General features: G+C 46.8%; 1 protein-coding gene and 2 pseudogenes across 3 annotated transcripts; 1 reads left to right on the top strand and 2 right to left on the bottom strand.

Moving 5' to 3' along the window:
• Nucleotides 1–854: 854 nt before the first annotated feature.
• Nucleotides 855–2,938, bottom strand: LOC311107435 (tetratricopeptide repeat protein 9C-like; annotated as a pseudogene). The gene is made up of 4 exons (XR_014615884.1): nucleotides 2,811–2,938; nucleotides 2,082–2,431; nucleotides 1,787–1,969; nucleotides 855–1,072 (listed from the first exon to the last, which is right to left on the bottom strand). The product of XR_014615884.1 is annotated as a tetratricopeptide repeat protein 9C-like (transcript).
• A 1,017-nt stretch (nucleotides 2,939–3,955) lies between these two features.
• LOC311107392 (transmembrane protein 179-like) lies at nucleotides 3,956–17,139 on the top strand. The gene is made up of 4 exons (XM_084149885.1): nucleotides 3,956–4,466; nucleotides 4,749–4,886; nucleotides 5,172–5,250; nucleotides 15,794–17,139. The coding sequence occupies exons 1-4, from the start codon at nucleotides 4,144–4,146 to the stop codon at nucleotides 16,010–16,012; spliced, it is 759 nt and encodes a 252-aa protein (XP_084006011.1). The 5' UTR covers nucleotides 3,956–4,143; the 3' UTR covers nucleotides 16,013–17,139.
• A 1,981-nt stretch (nucleotides 17,140–19,120) lies between these two features.
• Nucleotides 19,121–21,902, bottom strand: LOC311107244 (uridine diphosphate glucose pyrophosphatase NUDT22-like; annotated as a pseudogene). The gene is made up of 6 exons: nucleotides 21,817–21,902; nucleotides 21,003–21,631; nucleotides 20,858–20,926; nucleotides 19,548–19,658; nucleotides 19,349–19,442; nucleotides 19,121–19,138 (listed from the first exon to the last, which is right to left on the bottom strand). The product of its transcript is annotated as a uridine diphosphate glucose pyrophosphatase NUDT22-like (transcript).
• Between the last annotated feature and the right edge of the window lie 2,779 nt (nucleotides 21,903–24,681).

Raw genomic sequence — 24,681 nt, 5'->3', positions numbered from 1 at the left:
ACTTCAATCAGTAGATAAAGGGAAGGGGACGGGTTAAAGAAGGATTTTTAAGCCTTGAGACAATTGAGACATGGATTGTGTATGTGTGCCATTCAGAGGGTGAATGGGCAAGACAAGATAAGTGCGTTTGAGCGGGGTATGGTAGTAGGTGCCAGGCGCACCGGTTTGTGTCACGAACTGCAACGCTGATGGGTTTTTCACGCTCAACAGTTTTCCGTGTGTATCAAGAATGGTCCACCACCCAAAGGACATCCAGCCAACTTAACAACTGTGGGAAGCATTGGAGTCAACATGGGCCAGCATCCCTGTGGAATGCTTTTGACACCTTGTAGAGTCCATGTCCCAACGAATTGAGGCTGTTCTGAGGGCAAAACTCAATATTAGGTGTTCCTAATGTTTGGTAAACTCAGTGTATATCACTGTAGTATCGGCTGTAATTTCCCAAAAATATTTATTACGTTTAATCAAAACATTTTGTACAAAAAAAGGAACACGACTGATTGCGTGACCAGAAACAACCACTTTCAGAAGGCATAACAGGATTGAGTTTGAACAGTGCACAAACAGTCTCTCTTTAGCACCCTCGCTTTGACCTTCAAACCTTATGCTGAACCTCCAATAATTTAGCTCCATCTCCCTGTTGGTCATCAGGCACAAATATTCCCTATAGCATAACAGGCTCTTCGATAGGATCAGCCTGAGCAAGGCTTTGCACAGAATCACTGATCTACAAAAAATGATTCATCTTGCCTCGTAAATAACTAGTAATTATGTGATCCATATTAGCAAACCTGCGCAGCACCTTGCTCAGGCCGATTCCCTCGAACGTGCTGTAACTCTTCTCAGGTGTCCAGTCCAGGCTTGGTTCCTCTTTCTTCTCCAGTGGTCTTCTCAATCCTCAGGGTCAGAACAACAGAACATCCCTCCTGATGGGAACTTAATTATGTGTGACTCCTCCGCTGGCCCCCTCCCCGACTGGAGGAGAACATGACCTGGTACAGAGCCTTCTCCTTCTGGTACTCCGTGCTAAGCCTCTCCTCCGCTCGCTGCAGGTGCCTCCTCACATTAGTGTCTGTCAAAGAGAGACAGTGACAAATAAAGTGATTTCAATTTCAATCAACATTAGGGGAATGGGAATAGCATAGAGACACAATAATACAATATATTGTGTTCTACTTCATTCTGTTGGGGGATAGCACAGCATGCTTATAACGCACTCTCACAACTCATCAATAATCTGTTGTGTTTTACTCAAAGGCTGTGGTAGGGACAGCAGCCCCCAAACAGGGAAATGGTAACCAAAGGCTGTGGTAGGGACAGCAGCCCCCAAACAGGGAAATGGTAACCAAAGGCTGTGGTAGGGACAGCAGCCCCCAAACAGGGAAATGGTAACCAAAGGCTGTGGTAGGGACAGCAGCCCCCAAACAGGGAAATGGTAACCAAAGGCTGTGGTAGGGACAGCAGCCCCCAAACAGGGAAATGGTAACCAAAGGCTGTGGTAGGGACAGCAGCCCCCAAACAGGGAAATGGTAACCAAAGGCTGTGGTAGGGACAGCAGCCCCCAAACAGGAAAATGGTAACCAAAGGCTGTGGTAGGGACAGCAGCCCCCAAACAGGGAAATGGTAACCAAAGGCTGTGGTAGGGACAGCAGCCCCCAAACAGGGAAATGGTAACCAAAGGCTGTGGTAGGGACAGCAGCCCCCAAACAGGGAAATGGTAACCAACGAGCTGTGGTAGGGACAGCAGCCCCCAAACAGGGAAATGGTAACCAAAGAGCTGAGCTACCATTGGGTTGTCCTTTGCTGGCCTGAGTGAGGTATTGCTTGGCGCTCTGTGCGTCTCCCATCTCCAGATTGGCCACTCCTGCTCTGTACAGGGCCTTGATGTCACCTGGCCGCAACTGCAACACCCGCAAGCTGTACTCCTGGACACGTGTGTAGTCTACACCCTCCCTCTGCAGCAGACAGGCTGAGAGAGGGGGAGACCGAGAGACAGAAAAGAGAAGATAAAGGTAAGTCCAGAAAGAGCGGGATTTGAAACAACTCATCTACTGCATGAAACATGTCAAGGCCTGTAATACCTGCTAAATTGTTGTAGCAGTCGATCTGTGTGTTCCTAAGTAGTTCTTCTTGTCCTGCGGTAAGTACAGGAGCCTCAGGACCAAACCCTTTCACTGCCGCAGTGACATCAGAGTCTAAACTACGCAGAACGAGCAACGAACGGTGGTAACGTCCAATGGCAGACCTAAGGTTTTTCTCTTTGTAGAATTTGTTCCCCTCTGTTTTTAAGTGGACGGCATCTTGTAGCTGGGAGTCTACTTTGGCACCTGAGGGGCCAGGCTTGGTAGACGTGCCTGAACAGCTTACCACTGCAGCCCCGGCCCCCAGCTCCATACTCTCATCCCCTGGTGTCTCTGGACTCGCCATGGAACTTCATGGCCGGTAGTGATGGGAAAATAAGTACATGAGAAGACATGATATTAGATGACTAAACACATTGTATTACTTAGGTGGTACACACCAACACTAAATGTTAAGACAAAACTAGATATGATTAAAGAAATGAAGATGCTCTAAACCCGAAATCTGAGAGCCCCCATCACAATTGCTTTTAAAAGAAGAACTAGTTAGTCATTTCAACTCATTCACTAAGCTGTTACCTGGGTATCCTACTAGGTCATGTACAAGCAAGCAAGAAAAAGGGGTTTGCTGATGCTAGCTCGCGCGTGAACAAGATGCAAAGTAACTTCAATTGACATTGTCATATGTTAACCGTTATATAAAAAAAATAAAGTGTAATAGCGGCTTACCTTATAGTCTATTGATCTTTACACAAAATACAGACACTTGAACTTGTCCACCTAGCCCGTAAATACTGAACATTCAAACAACCACAACATTGGTGCATGCAGGCACTTCCTGCTTTTTCTTCTTCTGTGGTGAGAGGAACCCAACCCATTTGACTGCAACGGAACTTATTTTAGCTTAGCGCTACGTGCTGTAGGAACAGGGACTTGATGCATCCAGCAATCATGTAAAGTAAATAAATAATAATATGCCATTTAGCAGACGCTTTTATACAAAGCGATTTACAGTCATGCGTGCATACACTTTTTTAGTGTATGGATGGTCCTGGGGATCGAACCCACTACCTTGGCGTTACAAGCGCCGTGCTCTACCAGATGAGCTACAGAGGACCACGAAAGTGAAATGGTGTTGTCTATGTTTATCTCTTTGGTGAATTGATGATGAGTGTTAGAAGGTTGTAGATGTTTGTTTGGAACAAATGCAATAATTCATAAATTATGGATATCATAGGCTGCATTATTTCTTATTTATAGGACATAATCAGCATTCAATAGTTCTAAGGAAAAAGTGCAAATGAGCCTTTTGCACTGGTCCATTGTTAGGAGGGTTGATATGATTAACGTTGTCCTACTGACCGACTTGATATTACAGGAGGGTGGGAGTCGGCTTTGTCACCCCTTTCGACCCCGCCCTACATTCTGTCCCATGCATCTTATACTGTATAACAAAAAAAAAAAATATTCTCAAAAGGTCAAATAGGGGGTGCTGATATTTGTCCTGTTTCACACAAGTGTGTAACCTGTACAAGTGTGTGGTGTGAAATGGAAATGTATATCACTGCATATCTTATGCCTCGTTCAAAACAGCTGGGAACTGGGAATTGGGAACTCGGAAATCTCCGACTTCCAACTTCAGTGCGTTCAAGACAACAGGGAACTCGGGAAAAAACGAGCTCCGACTGGGAAAAATCGTTTTGAACGGTCATCCAACTTGGAATTCCAAATCAGAAACTCCGGCATCTTTCAAGAGCTCCGACTTTCCAACCTGAAGATCACTGACGTCATGATTTGACCTCGTTTTTTTTCTCAAGTTCCCAGTTGTCTTGAAAGCACCAATATCTAGGCCAGTTGGCCAGTGCGTCACTGGCACATTTGCAAGGGGAGAATTGAATAACGGAATGCGAGCCAGCAAGCAGGCTGTGCTTTAAATATCCGCTGATTTATTTTGGAAGTGTGACAGATGGTAGTTTAACAATTGCAGATAATACCGAATAAACGGGACGGCACTGCCTGAAGACATCCTGTATTTAGTTAGTTCTGATCGATCTTTTGGACTATGGAACTTGATCGGCGACTGTTGGTGGCTCACTGCGCAACCCACACCCTGTCAGTCCTGGCAGGGTTGATGGTGGTTGTCCCGCTTGCGCTCAACGGCTCAGCTTTCAAAGAGCGATGTGCGCTTTTCACCACGGGTTCATGGAGGACGGAGAATCGAACCGAAATTACTGGGGAACCGGGTGAGATTTCACACTTGATGGTACAGCAATGGGGCCCACCGGCTGCTTGCCAGTTTGCTACTTTTGTCGGTGTTTTCACGGTGCTGTACGGCGCTGCGCAGGGCTGGCGAAGCATCTTTTATCTCCACGGACGGCATGACGAGTGAGTGCACTTTACATGGGCTTTGAAATAGTTAATCAATAGCACATAAAGTAGGCGCATATATCTTTATAAAAAAAACAATTATACAAATGAAAACATCAATAACATAAATAACCTGATAATAATCATCATGACCATTATGAAATATCCAATTGTGCAATGCATTATTAGGCCTATGTGTCACAGGCTAACTGCTATTACGCAGTTATAACGATTTATGTCAAATTACAATGTTTCCACTCGTTTACTGTCACCAATGTTATTATTGTATTCATTTTCCAGCACCTTGTTCTCTGCCTTCCTGACCCTGATCCTGAGCCTGTGTGTGTTGTTCCTGTCTGGAGGGGCCAGCATCACCCTCTCCCTGGGGCTGGCCTCCTGGTGCAACACTGTCACTGATGACAACACCAGACCCTACAGGTAATGTTTATACACTGAGGCCTACATATCAACAGGTCATACTTTAGGGTATTCCTGGTCATTTGGTCAGGAAAAACTCTGGTCCCTAGTACTGTGCATCGGCCATCAGGGAAAACTCTGGGCCCTAGTACTGGGCATGGACCATCAGGAAAAACTCTGAGCCCTAGTACTGTGTATTGACCGGTGTGTTGCATACATTGCAGTGAGTGTGAGGGTCAAGCTGCAGGAGTGTGGCTGTAGCGTTGTTAAGTATTGACAGTTTCCTGTCTCTCTGTCTTTGTGCAGCTGTGCAGAATACCAGTCCATCCCCATGTACCTGGATGTAGACACATCCTCCTTCTACACTGAGCTCACCCTGGCAGAGGTATGTAGTCCCCCATAGCTGGCCCATCTCATGCCAGTGGACTTTCCTCACTCAAAATAGAAATGTTCTGCATTGCCTTAAAATCAGTGGTGGAATAAGCAGTGGCGGCTCCTGAAAAAATTCTCAGGAGGGGCAATTTTTCTGATGATTTAGGTGACCTACACACATTTAAAAAAAGATATGTCCAGCAACAACATGAAGACAGGGGCAGCATATAAGTCAATACCAGAAGCATTTATTGACTGATCTCAAAAGTGTTGGCTTACCAGGGTTGGTGGAGCCCTCAGTTTCATCTTTGCCTCGCAAAGCTAACTCAAACACTCCGCAAAACTTCACACACTGGATTAGTCGGCTGAGGATGTGGCGGTTCTTGCTAATGTCGTAGTAAATATATTTGTTATAGTGAATATGGAATATGATATGTTGAGTAAAATGTTGTGCTAAGATCTATTTAGGTCAGGAGCTGGTTATAAGTTCTGTTCCTATCCAATAACAATGGACAAAAGGGTCCTATCTTGTCAGCCTTGTCAGCAGGTGGCCAAGGACAACACCCACGCCATAGGCCTCTCAGTTCTTCCAACTCACGAGTTCTTGCTCTGAGGACACACACACACACAAACACACACACACACACATCATCACTGTTAAACACACACACACACACACATCATCACTGTTAAACACACACACACACACACACACACACACACACACACAAAAATCCCCTCTCTTAGGCTGAACATTTGAAGACAGAGAACCCGACTCAGAGCCAATGCAACAGTGACAGTAGCCTGGAGGTGACCTCGCCCAACTCATCAGGACCAATCAGAAGATCAGAACTACTAGATTGAACCTACTTCATTTATTGCATAAAATGTCTGCACACAATGTTTCGGGGCTCTCTTCAGATAATAATAATAATAATATGCCATTTAGCAGACGCTTTTATCCAAAGCGACTTACAGTCATGCGTGCATACATTTTTGTGTATGGGTGGTCCCGGGGATCGAACCCACTACCTTGGCGTTACAAGCACCATGCTCTACCAGCTGAGCTACAGAAAGTGGATACTCATGGATGCGCATTGCAATTGTAAAATGTCAACACAATTGGAGACACCACGTCATTTTTGGAGACATGTTATTGACAGTAAACTATTGTAGATGCGACTGCTAACTAAATAAAACATTTTAGCTGGCTAGCTAATCATCTTAGCTAAATGTGGGGCAAACAATTCAGTTATTTACCGTTAATTTGAGGGATTGGGGTGAAAGAAATCGAGTTACATAGTGATACTTTACGATATACTGTATTGACAATATCGCAATATTTTAGCGCTAGTTGGCTGTACCTGCACCAAAACACCATTATTGTTCCTTCATAGCTTGTTCTCAATCTTTTCACATTGGGAGCCAATTTGTTTTCAGCACTTTTATTTCCATGACTGATCAAAACTCGTTCTCATGGCTTTCTGATCCCTCTGCAACAGACATATGGTGCGCAATAAAATCACAGTATCGAATCGCAATACGTATAGAATCATGAGACTCGCAATGCTGATGCATATATCTTATCGTGAGGTTCCTGGCAATTCCCAGCCCAAGTTCATTTGCCACAACAAATCTCTTCGCTAGCAAACGCGATGTCTTCTCCAAAACGGCAATGTGTCTCCAGCAATGTTTACTTTTTTGACGTTCTATGGCATCTCCACTTTCCAAGCATATATGACCACATGTAATATTTTGGTAAGTGATGCAAATAGTGAACTATGTAGGGCCAGGATGTAAAATATATGTAGCTGCAGCAATTTCTCTTATCTGATATGGTAAGTAATGGGGCTTAATTTATAGCTCCCTAAGAGTTTGACGAACGGGTCCGTGAACGCGATTCCAGCTATATTTACCTCTGAATAAACTGCCTTTATTACACCATATCCACCCTATCCAAAGTCTCTACTTGGTCTCAGTTGGTTCTCCAGTAAACTTGTGATTATCAACACTAACCTCATCGTTGTGGCGGCGGACAGCTAGCCTGTATCCCTCGTCATCCAGTTGAGTGAGTGGCAATGTCTTTTTTCGTTCGTACCAATTTTTGGAAAATCCTCGGGTGTAGGACTTTCCGCCTTTAGTAGAAACCTGTTGAATTATTAAATTTGGTCTGGGAGGTCCTAATTGTTTCGTTGCCAATTTATCTTCATTTGTTCGCCGACAAAAAGGAACTTCTTTCAAACAATCCACTCTTTTCTCAGTTACGTTCATGGTTACGTAACGTATGACGAAAGCGCGTAAGTGCAAGCCCACAGACACCCATTGAGATTGTATTGAAGGCTCTGAAATTTGAAAAAAATAGATTTTACATGGGAGTCTATGACAGACTTCTGGGCGATTTTCAACCTGACTGAAATCGCCCCAAAAGGGGGGGAGCCATTTGAAGCACGACTTTAGCCTGATTCGACATTTAGTGGCAGTGTGGCACTGTGGCAGATCAGACGTATAGATTACAACACTGATAACTACTGTTGCCGTGATATAATTAATTAGAAAAAAAATCCCTTCCTTTTCCCGTTTGGCAGTGCGTCGCCCATATCGCCCTATTGAACAGGCCGCCCCTGGGAATAAGTACCCAATTGTCATACTTGAGTAAAAGTAAAGATACCTTAATAGCAAATACTCAAGTAAAAGTGAAAGTCACCCAGTAAAATACTACTTGAGTAAAAGTCTAAAAGTATTTGGTTTTAAATATACTTAAGTATCAAAAGTAAATGTAATTGTAATCACGTTTACATTTACATTTTAGACATTGTGGTCGTCTGTAGCTCAATTGGTAGAGCATGGTGCTTGTAACCAGGGACGGCCTGTTCAATAGGGCGATATGGGCGACGCACTGCCAAACGGGAAAAGGAAGGGATTTTTTTTCTAATCAATTATATCACGGCAACAGTAGTTATCAGTGTTGTAATCTGATCTGACTGCCACTAAATGTCAAATCAGGCTAAAGTCGTGCTTCAAATGGCCCCGCCCGTTTTTGGGGCAATTTCAGTCAGGTTGAAAATCGCCCAGAAGTCTCTCATAGCCTGTCATGTAAAATCTATTTTTTTCAAATTTCAAAGCTTTCAATACATTCTCTATGGGTGTCTGTGGGCTTGCACTTACGCGCTTTCGTCATACGTGACGTAACCATGAACGTAACTAAGAAAATAGCGGCTAGCAGCGTCTCTGTTGCGACCTGCAGTGTGGCGTTATCTTATGTTTTTAATTTGTACACTTAGTGGCGTTATTTTATGTTTTTAATTTGTACACTTAGTTTACAAACATTCTGCCAACCATGGATTTCCAGTGGTGGGTTTTGGACTGATCTTGTTGATCGTGTACATACCCGCTACGAACGGACTAAATAATGAAAACGTTGCTGGCAGCGGAATCCAATACAGCTGGGAGACTTGGCTGGATGACAGAGTCCCGGACAGAGAAGTGGAGCCGGCCGGCTTCACCCTGGTCAGAGCGGACCGCGATCTGACAGTCACAGGGAAAATCGATCCTGGTAAGATCCTGGTAAGAGAGCGACTCTGTACCCCCGAGCCCCGACATTGAACTGCTTTCTGTGTCACTGCGACCTTACTATCTGCCCCGTGAGTTCCCCCAATTGTTTGTTACCGTTGTGTACTGTTGATAATCACAAGTTTACTGGAGAACTGAGACCAAGTAGAGACTTTGGACAGGGTGGATATGGTATAATAAAGGCAGTTTATTCAGAGGTAAAGATATCTGGAATCGCGTGCACGGACTCGTTCGTCAAACTCTTAGGGAGCTATCTGAAGAGAGCCCCGAAAACATTGTGTGCAGACATTTTATACAATAAATGATGTAGGTTGAATCTAGTAGTTCTGATCTTCTGATTGGTCCTGATGAGTTGGGCGAGGTCCCCTCCACTGTTGCATTGGCTCTGAGTCGGGTTCTCTGTCTTCAAATGTTCAGCCTAAAGAGAGGGGATTTTTGTGTGTGTGTGTGTGTGTGTGTTTAACAGTGATGATGTGTGTGTGTGTGTGTGTGTGTTATCAGTGATGATGTGTGTGTGTGTGTGTGTGTGTGTGTGTGTGTCCTCAGAGCAAGAACTCGTGAGTTGGAAGAACTGAGACACCTATGGCGTGGGTGTTGTCCTTGGCCACCTGCTGACAAGGCTGACAAGATAGGACTCTTTTGTCCATTGTTATAGGAAAGGAACAGCATTGATTGAAAACAAACGCCCAACACAAAATGGGTCATGCACAAGATTTTAGTCAGACCAAGCTATAACATTATATATTTACTACGACAGTACATTCAACCAAAAGCTAATATAACAAAGGCATCAGAGATTATTTATAATCTGTCACAGAAACTGGAATCCATCTCCCCAGATCAGTCAATAAATGCTTCTGGTATTGACTTATATGCTGCCCCTGTCTTCATGTTGTTGCTGGACATATCTTTTTTAAAATGTGTGTAGGTCACCTAAATCATCAGAAAAATTGCCCCTCCTGAGAATTTTTTCAGGAGCCGCCACTGCTTGTAACGCCAGGGTAGTGGGTTCGATCTCCCGGACCACCCATACATAAACATGTATGCGCACATGACTGTAAGTCGCTTTGGATAAAAGCATCTGCTAAATGGCATATTATTATTTAGCAGACGCTCTTATCCAGAGCGACTTACAGTTAGTGAGTGCATACATTTTCATACTGGCCCCCGTGGGAAACGAACCCACAACCCTGGCGTTGCAAGCGCCATGCTCTACCAACTGAGCTACAGGGAAGAAAAAAAAAAATCACACAAAAAAATAAGATGTAAAATAATACAAAATAAAAGTCACAAATAATTAAAGAGCAGCAGTAAAAATAACAATAGCGAGGCTATATACAGGGGGTACCAGTACCGAGTCAATGTGCTGGGGCACCGGTTAGTCGAGGTAATTTAGGTAATATGTACATGTAGGTAGAGTTATTAAAGTGACTATGCATAGATAATAAACAGAGAGTAGCAGCAGTGTAAAAGGGAGGGGGGGGAGGGGGGGGGTCTGGGTAGCCATTTGATTAGATGTTCAAGGAGTCTTATGGCTTGGGGGTAGAAGCTGTTTAGAAGACCCTTGGACCTAGACTTGGCGCTCCGGTACCGCATGCCGTGCGGTAGCAGAGAGAACAGTCCATGACTAGGGTGGCTGGAGTCTTTGACAATTTTTAGGGCCTTTCTCTGATTAGCCAACTCCTATGATCTCTGGCATGACAGATCTGTGGCATGACAATGACCATAGCAGTTGGAAAGACATCGCATGTCCCCCCATGTAGCTCAGTTGGTAGAGCATAGCGCTTGCAACGCCAGGGTTGTGGGTTCGATTCCCACGGGGGGCCAGTATGAAAAATGTATGCACTCACTAACTGTAAGTTGCTCTGGATAAGAGCATCTGCTAAACAACTAAAATGTAGAATGTAAATGTTCTCTGACACTGCCTGTTATAGAGGTCCTGGATGGCAGGAAGCTTGGCCCCAGTGATGTACTGGGCCGTACGCAGTGCCTTGTGGTCGGAGGCTGAGCAGTTGCCATACTAGGCAAGTATGGTGCAGCTGTATAACTTTTTGAGGATCCAAATCTTTTCAGTCTCCTGAGGGGGAATAGGCTTTGTCGTGCCCTCTTCACGACTGTCTTGGTGTGTTTGGACCATGATAGTTTGTTGTTGATGTGGACACCAAGGAACTTGAAGCTCTCAACCTGTTCCACTACAGACCCGTCGATGAGAATCGGGGTGTGCTCAGTCCTCTTTTTTTCCCTGTAGTCCACAATCAACTCCTTTGTCTTGATCACGTTGAGGGAGAGGTTGTTGTCCTGGCACCACACGGCCAGGTCTCTGACCTCCTCCCTATAGGCTGTCTCATCGTTGATGAGGCGGGGGGCAGAAGGGGGGCATGGGGGGGGCAGAAGGGGCATAGGTCTGATCTGGGTGGGCCTATATAGGGTGTGGCCAGGGTTTGTTTGGGGTGGTCTCAGCTGGTTGGGGTGTGGCTGGTGAAGCTGTGGTCTGGGTGTAGGTCCTCTTGGCGCGGGTTCTCTTGGTGCAGGTCCTTCGGAAGGGGGTCTTGCAGGTCTGGGAGGGTGTCTCACTTTTCTGGGCGGGGTGTCCGTTGCTCTGTTGTTCCTGTGTGAGGGGCTGCGGTTGAGGGTGACGTCCTTCAGGGTCCTGGCAAAAGTTGGGATTGCTGCCTTGTAGAGGTGGACCTGGTCGTAAAGGCTGTTCAAGTCCAGGGTGGAGTGGTGGGCCAGGTAGACATTAGGTTTTGAGGCACAGTCCTGGGAAATGCTTGCTTGCGCTGTATGGTGGCAAGGTTAATGTATTTTCTTGGTAGCAGGGTGGAGATGGAAGAAGCTTTTTCAATCACTCCCTTGAGTGCTGTGGCCACCCTTTCCTGCTGGGCCCTCAGGTCATTTGTGCCCGTGTGAATTATAATGTGTCTGGGGGACTCTAGTCTGTCCTCTGACAACAGCTCCAAGGCATTCCTAGTGTTTGGGCACCAGAGTTACTACTTTGTGTTTGGGAAAAAGTTTATTCTCTTGAATGTATTTGCCATTTGAGTCAATGAGGAGCACACTTTCTGGCTTTTGTGTGTCCTCAATGGATGTGTGGGGGTTGTCAGGAGAGCTATCGGGGGAGCTGACAGGGGGGCTGTTAGGAGGGGGTGGGGTCTGTTGGATTGGTGGGTCCTGTGTTGTCTGTCCCATTGTGGTGTTGAGGTTGTGGTCCGGGTCTGAGGTGGGCTGTTATGCTGGCTTCTCTGGAGGAGTGTCCTGCTCTCTGTCACACCTCAGCTTTCTCACCTCCTCCTTCACTGCTGTTAGCTGTGCCATTTGTTTCTCTTCCTCATTCACTGCTGTTAGCTGTGCCATGTGTTTCTCTTCCTCCTTCACTGCTGTTAGCTGTGCCATGTGTTTCTCTCCATCCTCCTTCACTGCTGTTAGCTGTGCCATGTGTTTCTCTTCCTCCTTCACTGCTGTTAGCTGTGCCATGTGTTTCTCTTCCTCCTTCACTGCTGTTAGCTGTGCCATGTGTTTCTCTTCCTCCTTCACTGCTGTTAGCTATGCCATGTGTTTCTCTTCCTCCTTCACTGCTGTTAGCTGTGCCATGTGTTTCTCTTCCTCCTTCACTGCTGTTAGCTGTGCCATGTGTTTCTCTTCCTCCTTCACTGCTGTTAGCTGTGCCATGTGTGTCTCGCCATCCTCCTTCACTGCTGTTAGCTGTGCCATGTGTTTCTCTCCCTTCTTCACTGCTGTTAGCTGTGCCATGTGTGTCTCTACTTCCTCCTTCACTGCTGTTAGCTGTGCCATGTGTTTCTCTCCATCTTCCTTCACTGCTGTTAGCTGTGCCATGTGTTTCTCTCCCTGCTTCACTGCTGTTAGCTGTGCCATGTGTTTCTCTTCCTCCTTCACTGCTGTTAGCTGTGCCATGTGTTTCTCTTCCTCCTTCACTGCTGTTAGCTGTGCCATGTGTTTATCTCCCTCCTTCACTGCTGTTAGCTGTGCCATGTGTTTCTCTCCATCTTCCTTCACTGTGTCACGCCCTGGCTCTGGGGACTCTAATATGTTGAGCCAGGGTGTGTATAGTCTATGTGTGTTCTAGGTTTCACTTTCTGGTTTTGTAATTCTATGTTGGCCAGGGTGGCTCCCAATCAGAGACGGCTGTAGCTCGTTGTCTCTGATTGGGAGTCATACTTAGGTAGCCGTTAGGCATTCATTTGGTGTGGTTTCTTGTTCGTATTTGGTTTGTGTATTACCATTGACTGTCACGTCATCGTTTTGTTGTTTTGATCGGGTGATCATTCTTTAAATAAATATGTTCGCCTTCAACGCTGCGCCTTGGTCCTCCTCTATGTATGACGATCGTGACAGAAGAAACCACCAAGACTTGACCAAGCAGCGTGTCCAGGAGCCATCGCCAGGGAGATCTCTAGCAGATCTCCTTCGCCTCCTCGACTGGGTCAAGCCGAGTGAGGAAGAGAAGGGCTTGACATTGAGGCAGAAGGGCGAAAGGCTGGCGAGGGACATGGAGACCTGGTCCACGGGTAGTAGAGACGCCCAGAATTTTTTTAGAGGGGGCTAACGCCGTGGACGACGGGCCAGCAGGAGACCGCGGCAGAGCGGCCCAGCGGATTGGCAGAGGAGGCCGCCAGGTTACGGGGGCCACTGGTCGAAGAGGGGGTGGAAGGTGTAGAGGCACGGCGAGAGGTACTGGGGTGTGTTACCAGTCCGGTCCGGCCCATTCCAGATCCCTGCGTAGGACCAGTGGTGTGTGTCCCCAGTACGGTCCGGCCTGTTCCTGCTCCCCGCACCAAGTCAGTGGTGCGCTTCGTCAGCCCGGCTCGGCCCGTTCCTGCTCCCCGCACCAAGTCAGTGGTGCGCTTCGTCAGCCCGGCTCGGCCCGTTCCTGTTCCCCACACCAAGTCAGTGGTGCGCTTCGTCAGCCCGGCTCGGCCCGTTCCTGCTCCCCGCACCAAGTCAGTGGTGCGCTTCGTCAGCCCGGCTCGGCCCGTTCCTGCTCCCCGCACCAAGTCAGTGGTGCGCTTCGTCAGCCTGGCTCGGCCCGTTCCTGCTCCCCGCACCAAGTCAGTGGTGCGCTTCGTCAGCCCGGCTCGGCCCGTTCCTGCTCCCCGCACCAAGTCAGTGGTGCGCTTCGTCAGCCCGGCTCGGCCCGTTCCTGCTCCCCGCACCAAGTCAGTGGTGCGCTTCGACAGCCCGGCTCGGCCCGCTCCTGCTCCCCACACCAAGCCAGTGGTGTGCGTCGTCAGTCCGGCACGGCCCGTGCCTGTTCCACCGGTGGCTGGTCCGGCACCGGTCAGATGCTTCACGCCGGAGCTAGAGCAATCCGCTCCACCAGTGTGCAGTCCAGCTCCGGCCAGCGGGGCCAGACCGGACCAAGGGTACTTTGGGGGGTTGGAGAGGGAGTGGGGATCAGGCCCGGAGCCGGATCCGCCGCCTAAGCGGAGTGCCCACCCGGTCCCTCCCCTGTGGTATTTGGTGGGCGCGGTCGGAGTCCGCGCCTTTAGGGGGGGGTACTGTCACGCCCTGGCTCTGGGGACTCTAATATGTTGAGCCAGGGTGTGTATAGTCTATGTGTGTTCTAGGTTTCACTTTCTGGTTTTGTAATTCTATGTTGGCCAGGGTGGCTCCCAATCAGAGACGGCTGTAGCTCGTTGTCTCTGATTGGGAGTCATACTTAGGTAGCCGTTAGGCATTCATTTGGTGTGGTTTCTTGTTCGTATTTGGTTTGTGTATTACCATTGACTGTCACGTCATCGTTTTGTTGTTTTGATCGGGTGATCATTCTTTAAATAAATATGTTCGCCTTCAACGCTGCGCCTTGGTCCTCCTCTATGTATGACGATCGTGACACACTGCTGTTAGCTGTGCCATGTGTGTCTCTCCCTCCTCCTTCACTGCTGTTAGCTGTGCCATGTGTTTCTCTTCCTCCTTCACTGCTGTTAGCTGTGCCATGTGTTTCTCTCCATCTTCCTTCACTGCTGTTAGCTGTGCCATGTGTTTCTCTTCCTCCTTCACTGCTGTTAGCTGTGCCATGTGTTTCTCTTCCTCCTTCACTGCTGTTAGCTGTGCCATGTGTTTCTCTTCCTCCTTCACTGCTGTTAGCTGTGCCATGTGTTTCTCTCCCTCCTTCACTGCTGTTAGCTGTGCCATGTGTGTCTCTCCATCCTCCTTCACTGCTGTTAGCTGTGCCATGTGTTTCTCTTCCTCCTTCACTGCTGTTAGCTGTGCCATGTGTTTCTCTTCCTCCTTCACTGCTGTTAGCTGTGCCATGTGTTTCTCTCCATCCTCCTTCACTGCTGTTAGCTGTGCCATGTGTTTCTCTCCCTCCTTCACTGCATTTAGCTGTGTCATGTGTACCTCTCTCTCCTCCTTAAATTATCTCACCTCAATCTGGAGTGTAGCCAGCTCTCTCAGACAGCTGTCCATCTCCACCTTCCGCCCCCCGGGTCTTGTTGGATGGGTGTTGTTGTGCTGGTCTGTTTTGTGGGTCTGTTCTGTCTGGATTGTGTGGACTAGCTCTCTGAGCTCCACCATGTCTCTCTCCAGCTCTGTGAATGTATCCCTCTCAATGATGGAGGAGCAGTGCAGTTGTGGGACCTGGGTGTGTTCAGTACTGGGGGGGGGGGGGGGGGGGGGGGTGACTATCCTCGTCTGCAGGACAGTTTGAAGAGTTGTGATCAGACTCACTCAGGATGGGGTAGTCGTCACAGAGAGAAAGCTTTTCCTGCTGTGCTCTCTTTGATCCCGTAAAAGTCCTGCTGGAACTGCATGAGGATGCCCTGCACCATTACTGTCCCAGACTTGTACACGTTGACAGAGGTTGTTTCAATTTCCTCAATGTCTAGTATTCTCTCTCTCCCTCTCTGTGCTCTCTCTCTCTCTCTCTCCCTCCTCTCTGTTTCCCCTACCCCTCTCTCGCTCTCTCGCTCTCTCTAATAATACTAATCATATATACTTATAATAATGTTTCTCTCTCTCTCCAGGTTGCTCTGTGGAGTGTGACAGCACTGTGGCTGACTCACTCCATCCTGTCCTTCATGCGTCTCTACCACTCCCACAGCCAGCACATCAATGGGCCCTGCCTGCCCAAAGAGAAGGAGTATCTCCTGGGTCACTCTCTCTCCTTCTCAGGCTCATCAGGATCAGACCGGGGCTCACCCTCACAAACCCTATCAACAGTGCCCAGCGTCATCTTTATCTAACCCAGGCCTTAACCCCAATGGAATCCCCTGCAGCTATCCTATCAACACCCAGTGGTTTTATTTTACCCTAACCCTAATTACCTTTGTTCTGCTAAACCTCATCATCACCACCATTCACCACGTAGCCTCTTATGTAACAGGGATCAACCTCCAACCTCAAATTATGCCACCTACCAATTGTTTTTCCAATCAAAAGGGATTAATTGAGTGTAAACAAAAAATGGAGAATAAGTTAAGCAGTGTTATGGCAGTTCTTAAATCAAATATTTAAGTAGTACCTACTACCATCTCATCTTAGAGTTATATATATGGTTTAATGTGATCTAAATTCATCAGTGCTTAGCTCGCTAACTTCATAACAAGGTAGATGACTGACTGACTGAGCCATGCCAAATTAGTTACATATAAATACTAAGTTATTATTTTACAGTGTTGTCTGTTTCAACAAAACATGGCCTAAAAGTGTTTGTTCAATATGTATGTATGTTATATCCAACAGTTCCAAAGTTGCCAAATGTACCATTTGCATGTTAGCGCTCAAGGAAAAAGTAATTCATTGTTTTGAGTGTGTAAATGCACATTTGTACTGAGGCGCTTTCATTGAGAAGCAAGAAGCATGTAGTATTTGTGAAAGAGAGCCACTATATTCAAACAGGCTCACTGTGTGAGCAAGACACATGAATGTTCTATTGTGTCGCAGAATCACTCTCTTCCTCTAGTGAAGGTCGTTGTATGATGCTATTTGTGTAGATGCAGCTGCTTTCAAGGCTTTTGAAGCATCCAGATCTTTCAGAAATATAGAACTTTGATGATAGTGTCATCAAGTGTAGTGTTTAGTGTGAACTGGGCTGAGCCAAGATGGTTTAGGGAGATGTAGAGAATAGAGGAATACCCAATACTTGTTGGAAAAACAAGTCTTGACCTTCAAACTCTGAACCCTGACCTTAGTAGTTGTGGTGACACACAGAAAGCGGAGCAAGAAACCGGAAGAGAGATAGAATGTCTGTAATCTATTGTATTTTGCAGTATTACTGTCAATATTGATTTGTTTTTGTTTTATACTGGTTATTTATATTCATGTTTTTATTTATCATCCTCATTGTGTAAATCAATAAACATCTTCCTATGAAAGACTGATTCTTTGTAATTTTTTGTGGGGAAAAAAAGCTTTAGATTTTGGGTAGTTACTGCATGCTTATAATTTGTTGACGTCTCTCTGGGCGTGGAACAACTGTTTTCCCTGCAGTGCTGATTTCAGAACTTTTTTGTTTCTTTCTAGATCATCCTTGGACGGGGCTGAGTAACTTCGGCTGATCCTGGATCTGCACTCATTTGGTGAATAAAGCACAAGTGTGATTGGTCAACCCCATCCAGCGTAATCAAACGTGTCTATGGGCGGTACCAATTTGCACCAATAGCAGATGGGGTTTGGGCTATCAAGGCAGGGTTATTTTTCCGATGGCTCATAGTAGAGTCACATATTGAATTTTACCACAGATAGAACAATGAGCCAGATATTTCACCGGGTGTATAAATGTGAAGCATGCAGTTGGCGTTTCCACTCACTACCAAATATGGTGATGAGAGGAAGCCCAGTGGCCGGCAGTGGGAGAAGATGGAGCGAGATGGATTTTGGCCGACATTCTGTTAATTTTCTCATCGGTAAAACATTTGATCTTCATACAGTTTTCTGTTTCCAAAACTAGAATCTGTAACAAACAGTGTGCACTGCGTTTTGTAGACTTCACCCTTTGCCAAAGTGTCTTTTTTTTTTGGCGAATTGGGCGAATTGAGTTGTTGCGCACGCGCACTTCCCAGAGTAGGTGTTCCCTTATGAAAATATGCAAATAAATGCTACAACGCGCCAATACGATCTCACTAGGTCGTGCTTGGCTCTGCCCAACTAATATTAATTTGCTTCTATTGGAAAGACAGGCTTTGGTCAATCTTTGGTTAGTTACATAAATCTTAGATTTTACAGTACAGCACAGCAGTCGTTGGTGTGTTTTGGATTCCTTTTGAAAGGTGATAGTTTAGACAACCTCTCTCTGCCTCTCCACCTCTCTTCCTTCTGCCTACCCCACTCAAGCAAAAAGTATGAATTTGAGTTCTCTGTAAAGACAATTGGATGGCACAGTATTTTTCTTCTTGTTCCCCAGCCCAACGTCCAACCCCTCAGCTCAGCGCCAGAGGCTGCTGTGGTTCGGTGGTTTCAGGCGCAGGGTGGTTGTGGTATTCCCCTCCACAGAGGAGTGGAAGAAGCGTCTGCAGGAGCAACAGGGAGGAAGAGGGGGAGGAGATCCCTGAAACAGATCTCCACAAGGTCAAAGGTCAGAGAAATACAATACAGAATATAAACAATGAGCAATTACCTTTTTTAGGATAATTTCGTAAGTATTCACACAATTCAAAAACGTCTATAGAGTAGCAGCATATAAATCATTGAGTTGTTCTGAGTTGCATAATTTGCACACAGATTAAGTTTAATGGAGTAACATACTGTGCAAGCCTATACAGTGAAGAATCAGGGTTACCAAGACAAAGGCTACTATGGCAACAAGAATCAGGGTTACCAAGACCAGGGCAACTACGGCAACAGGAACTACGTTTACGACAGTTACCTGGGTTACTGTTAAATGCCTTAAGAGAGGGGCAAAATCATCAAGTGGTTTTATAAAATATTTATTATAAATGTAGTTATAATTTCTTACATTATCTTACAGCATTTTTATGCAAAGTTGGGTAATATTGTGCCTCCACCAGGTGCCTAAGGGTCAAACATCAAACAATGTTTGTACAGAGTTATTTTGTTTGTTTGTTGGTAATCCTTGAATTCTTGTAATACTGCTGGAGCTTTATATCAGGGAATGTTTACGTAGACATTTTCATAGCAGCGGGCTTAAACTTCAACAGTATTGTCTCTTAAAGCAACAACAACAGCATTAAATCGCTGCTTTTTCTTTGAAGAAAATGTCTATTGTATTCATTTCATCATCTGGAATTTTTATCCGGTGAGGTAGCTGGAGTCTGTGATCGATTGCGTCTGTCTTCTTGGTCAGGCAGCACTAGTTGATAGAGCAGCACTGCACCTTTGGCTGAAGGACACAACTACGACCACAGCACCTCCTTCAAATCACAAGACACGCATTCAAAGATTCATTACACATTACATGGATGACATTGTTCGATATCTATGTTTCAATGACGAAATATGTTATTGGATATTTCTTTATGCACAGATTACGGTTCACAGATACCGGCAATGTCACATTTTGAACGTGCTTGGTCACTACACTGTAATGCTGTATTGGGTAACTGTGTTGTGGCACTCCTTACCATTTGGCTCAACAACACGATATCTGTAGACTCCTGGGCCTCGACGCCCCCCTGCCGGTAAATCGCTCAAACTTCTGTGGAAATCAACGAACAACTGGATACAGACACATAGCATTGGATTTCATAATACTGCATGTCATTTTGTGGTCAGTTACCAAACATGGACCTGATAATGAAGGGCTCTTTTCTATGATGTCACTTCCTGTGTGAGTAGCTGATGTAGAACCTTGTGCTGGGTCTGCCTGCACTGGTGAGATTCAGAGCAATGCCCATCATTACCGGCTCACCCAGAGAACACAGGAACATTTACCTGCAGATAGACAGAGAGAGGGTGAGGTCGTAATGATCGTAAAATTATGACTAACTTAATGAAAGAGATGGAGAAAGAAAATTAGAGATGGAGAGAGGGATGAAGAGAGAAAGAAAGATGTGGGAGAGAGAGCTCAAGAAAGAAAGGAGACATAAACAGAGACGGACTGTCCTTGACCACTCAGTCTCATATGACCAGCAGCTGTTTCTTTGTCTCAACAGCCTCCTGTCTGTCTCAACAGCCTCCTGTCTGTCTCATCTGCCTCCTGTCTGTCTCATCTGCCTCCTGTCTGTCTCATCTGCCTCCTGTCTGTCTCATCTGCCTCCTGTCTGTCTCAACAGCCTCCTGTCTGTCTCAACAGCCTCCTGTCTGTCTCATCTGCCTCCTGTCTGTCTCATCTGCCTCCTGTCTGTCTCAACAGCCTCCTGTCTGTCTCATCTGCCTCCTGTCTGTCTCAACAGCCTCCTGTCTGTCTCATCTGCCTCCTGTCTGTCTCATCTGCCTCCTGTCTGTCTCAACAGCCTCCTGTCTGTCTCATCTGCCTCCTGTCTGTCTCATCTGCCTCCTGTCTGTCTCAACAGCCTCCTGTCTGTCTCATCTGCCTCCTGTCTGTCTCAACAGCCTCCTGTCTGTCTCATCTGCCTCCTGTCTGTCTCATCTGCCTCCTGTCTATCTCAACAGCCTCCTGTCTGTCTCATCTGCCTCCTGTCTGTCTCAACAGCCTCCTGTCTGTCTCAACAGCCTCCTGTCTGTCTCATCTGCCTCCTGTCTGTCTCATCTGCCTCCTGTCTGTCTCAACAGCCTCCTGTCTGTCTCATCTGCCTCCTGTCTGTCTCAACAGCCTCCTGTCTGTCTCATATGCCTCCTGTCTGTCTCATCTGCCTCCTGTCTGTCTCAACAGCCCCCTCTCTGTCTTTTCTGCCTCCTGTCTGTCTCAACTGCCTCCTGTCTGTCTCATCTGCCTCCTGTCTGTCTCAACTGCCTCCTGTCTGTCTCATCTGCCTCCTGTCTGTCTCATCTGCCTCCTGTCTGTGTCATCTGCCTCCTGTGTGTCTCATCTGCCTCCTGTCTGTCTCAACAGCCCCCTGTCTGTCACATCTGCCTCCTGTCTGTCTCAACAGCCTCCTGTCTGTCTCATCTGCCTCCTGTCTGTCTCAACAGCCTCCTGTCTGTCTCAACTGCCTCCTGTCTGTCTCAACAGCCTCGTCCCGCCGCTGCAGCATCTCCACCCTGATCCTGTCCTCTTCGTCAAGGCCTTCAAACACAGGCTGGGGGAAAGGGGGAGGAGATATCATCAGTAAGTTGTCATAAGTAACTTTCACCCTCGTTCTCCACGTGTCTCACCTTTGGTTCAGGGTGCCCCCCAGGGATGCCCCCGCCACTGGCTGAGCCAATAGCGCCAGAGGATCCCCAAACTCCACCTCCCGACACTGGCATAGCTCTCTGAGACCAGTTGGTGCCCAGGAAGTCCCTATAGTAGGTCAGGCCCAACCTCAGGTTCAGGATGGGAGTGGGCCTCTCACCCTTCCCACCCACATCTCTCTGTGGGCAGGGTTGAGCTTCTGCTGCCCACAGCAGGATCTCGGTTTCTGCACCCTGGGGTGGAGGTTTGTGAGTCTCTGAGGTTCCCCTCCCTCTGCTTATAGCTACTCAAATCAATGTCATTATGCTGTCGTCGCCTATGACTTTGTCTATTTGATCACTTTGGTGTCTGAGCACCTCTGCTCTTCCAGAGTCGGCGTCCCCCTTGTCTTGTGTAAGCCCTCTTCTTCCTTCTGAATGCTACATTGCCTTCCATCTCTGTCTCCTGCTCCATTCATGCAGGGAGGCTGGGGTGTAGGTGGTCAGGAGGGCTGGGGGGAGGCCAGACTGAAAGAGTGCAGGCTGAATTTGGCCCCATTGAAAAGCCATGGCTCCCTGGTCACCCTCTCTATCCACACCTCCTCAATGTGACGTTCCAGTGCTGTCTACGTCTGACGGATGGATAGAAAGAGAGAGAGAGAGCGATAGGGAGAGAGGGAGGGAGGGAGGGAGGGAGGGAGGGAGGGAGGGAGGGAGGGAGGGAGGAGGACAAAAGAGCCATTATGTTTGATAACTGGTTTTACAGTCAGTTGGTTGTTATAAGTAGTCTATCGATTGTAATGTATTATGAAGTTACCTGGCATAAAGCTCCACCTGCATCTGTGGTTCCAGGAGACCTCCCCAGGCAGTGCAGTGCAACAGCACAGAGACCTCAGGATCCATTCTGATTAGGCCATTAATCAGATCGTAATCATATAAATCAGCTCTCTATTTTAACCTGTAAAAGTATACAGACTGAGACAAAATATCGGACCAAATGTTTATGTACCTAGCGTCATTTTGAAATTGAGGAAGGATAGTTTTACCACGTGACTGAACCCGGAAGTAGTAGAACGTAATGCTATGACTATAACTCCTGTTCCTTGAAGGAGGGAAATTAGGTACAACATACACTACATGACCAAAAGTATGTGGACACCTGCTCATCGAACATCTCATTACAAAATCATGGACATTAATATGGAGTTGGTCCCCCCTACGCTGCTATTACAGCCTCCACTCTTCTGGGAAGGCATTCCACTAGATGTTGGAACATTGGTGCAGGGACTTGCTTCCATTCAGCCACAAGAGCATTAGTGAGGTCAGGGCTCTGTGCAGGCCAGTCAAGCTCTTCCACACCGATCTCGACAAACCATTTCTGTATGGACCTCGCTTTGTGCAAGGGGGCATTGTCATGCTGAAACAGGAAAGGGCCTTCCCCAAACTGTTGCCACAAAGTTGGAAGCACAGAATCATCTAGAATGTCATTGTATGCTGTAGTGTTAAGATTTCCCTTCACTGGAACTAAGGGGCATAGCCCAAATCCTGAAAAACAGCCCCAGACCATTATTCCTCCTCCACCAAACTTTACAGTTGGCACTATGCATTTGGGCAGGTAGCGTTCTCCTGGCATCCACCAAACCCAGATTTGTTTGTCAGACTGCCAGATGGTGAAGCGTGATTCATGACTCCAGAGAAGGCGTTTCCACTGCTCCAGAGGACGCTTGGCATTGCGTATGGTGATCTTAGACTTGTGTGCTGCTGCTGCTGGCCTGCATACTCACCAGACATGTCACCCATTGAGCATGTTTGAGATGCTCTGGATCGACGTGTACGACAGCGTGTTCCAGTTCACACCAATATCCACCAACTTCGGACACAGCCATTGAAGAGGAGTGGGACAACATTCCAAAGGCCACAATCAGCAGCCTGATCAACTCTATGCGAAGGAGATGTGTCGCGTTGCATGATGTCACACCAGATAATGACTGGTTTTCTGATCCACTCCTCTACTTTCTTTTTAAGGTACTGTATCTGTGACCAACAGATGCATATCTGTATTCCCAGTCATGTAAAATCCATAGATTTGGGCCTAATGAATTTATTTCAATTGACTGATTTCCTTATATGAACTGTAACTCAGTAAAATCTTTGAAATTGTTGCATGTTGCATTTATATTTTTGTTCAGTGTATAATCACGCCCCAAACCGACCCCAATGGTTACTAAATGAAACGGCCCATGGCAGACCACCCAGACACACTGCCTAGTGACTAACCCCCGTCTCAGCACACTGTGTGCTATACTGGGAGCAGTGACATCCAAGCGATAAAACCTCACAAGTGTGTGGTGATACCCAACTCGCCGCAGCACAAATGTCTCCTATAGTCAACCCACTAAACAACGGCCAAGACGCTGCCAGACCCCTGGTGGAGTGGGCACGTACACCACTAGGTAAACATTGCCCCTTGCTGCTATATGCCAGTGGGAGAGCGCCCTGCTGCGAGCTGGATTAGCAAAACAGACAAAAAGTTGGTTACATAACCGGATATCCCGGGTCTGTTCAATGTACATGTGTAAAGCTCGCAACGGACACAGGGCATGGAACCTCTGTTTCTCTTCAGAAGCAAAAGGAGGAGGTGAAAAGGGAAATAGTTCAAAAGCTAAGGACCTGTAGGACATAGCCATGACTTTCGGGGTGAAGACCGTATTTGAATGCAACATAATCTTAGAGTCACCTGGGGCGAACTGAGTACAGGAAGGGTGTACAGATAACACGTGGGAGGTCCCCAACACATTTAGCTGAGGCCAAAGCCATGAGCAGGGAGGTTTCGTAAGAGAGGATCTTCTCCCCCGACTCCAGATGCTCAAAGGGTGCTGCACACAGTGCCTCCAAAACCAGCGCCAAACCCCATGTGGGCGCAATAGGTTTAGAGACCGGTCTGAGACGACGTACACCTTTCAGGAATCGCACCACCAGGGGATGAGCTCCCGGTGAGGTTCCGTCAATTCCCACATAACACACTGCGACAGCGGCCATGTACACTTTTAAAGTGGAGAATGCTTGAAAAGCTCCTGTAGGAACATAAAGTCCTTTATCTTCGCACCAGAGCTCATATGCTTGCCACTTATACACATACAGCCCTCTCGCGGAGGGCACCTTGCAGACCGAACGGTAGCAATAATATTCGGAGGTGTCATGACTGTCCACGAGAATCCAAATAGGTCAGATCAGGTTTGCAATGAATAACTTCAATTAGACCCTCTCTCACCTGTAGAGGGGGAAGGAAAGAACTAGTGGGTATTAACAACTCACGTCCTGTCATAAATCAAGGGAGACGATCCAGGCTCCCTCTCAAGATTCACCAAAGGAATGTCCTTTGTCTCCACAGACCTTTTCGCGCTGAAACTCTAACACGTTCAAAAGCGAATACTGGAACAATAATTCTAACATAGAACGTGGGGAATGGTCAGAGGCGATCTATAGAACACTAAGGTCATTTTGTTTGTTATTTTGTGATGCCATTAAAAATGTTATAAAGGAAATACTTTAATTTGGAAAGTATACCCACTACATGTTTGACGTTGCCATACTATGCGTTGTGCATGTAATATGAAAAAGAGGGATGTGTTTTGAGAAGTTATAAGAGATAATTGTTTTTCATAACTTCGCACAGTTAGTA

This window comes from Coregonus lavaretus, assembly GCF_964263955.1.
Source record: "Coregonus lavaretus genome assembly, chromosome: 32".
Lineage (NCBI taxonomy): Eukaryota > Metazoa > Chordata > Actinopteri > Salmoniformes > Salmonidae > Coregonus > Coregonus lavaretus.
The sequence above is the reverse complement of the archived record's forward strand: the minus strand, read 5'-3'. Positions and strand labels throughout refer to the sequence as shown.

Excerpts from the sequence above, each read along its gene's own strand:
- LOC311107392 (XM_084149885.1), top strand. The coding sequence starts at position 4,144 with ATGGAACTTGATCGGCGACTGTTGGTGGCTCACTGCGCAACCCACACC. Across the intron at positions 4,467-4,748 it reads CTCCACGGACGGCATGACGA|CACCTTGTTCTCTGCCTTCC; the intron begins GTGAGTGCACTT and ends TTCATTTTCCAG. Across the intron at positions 4,887-5,171 it reads GACAACACCAGACCCTACAG|CTGTGCAGAATACCAGTCCA; the intron begins GTAATGTTTATA and ends GTCTTTGTGCAG.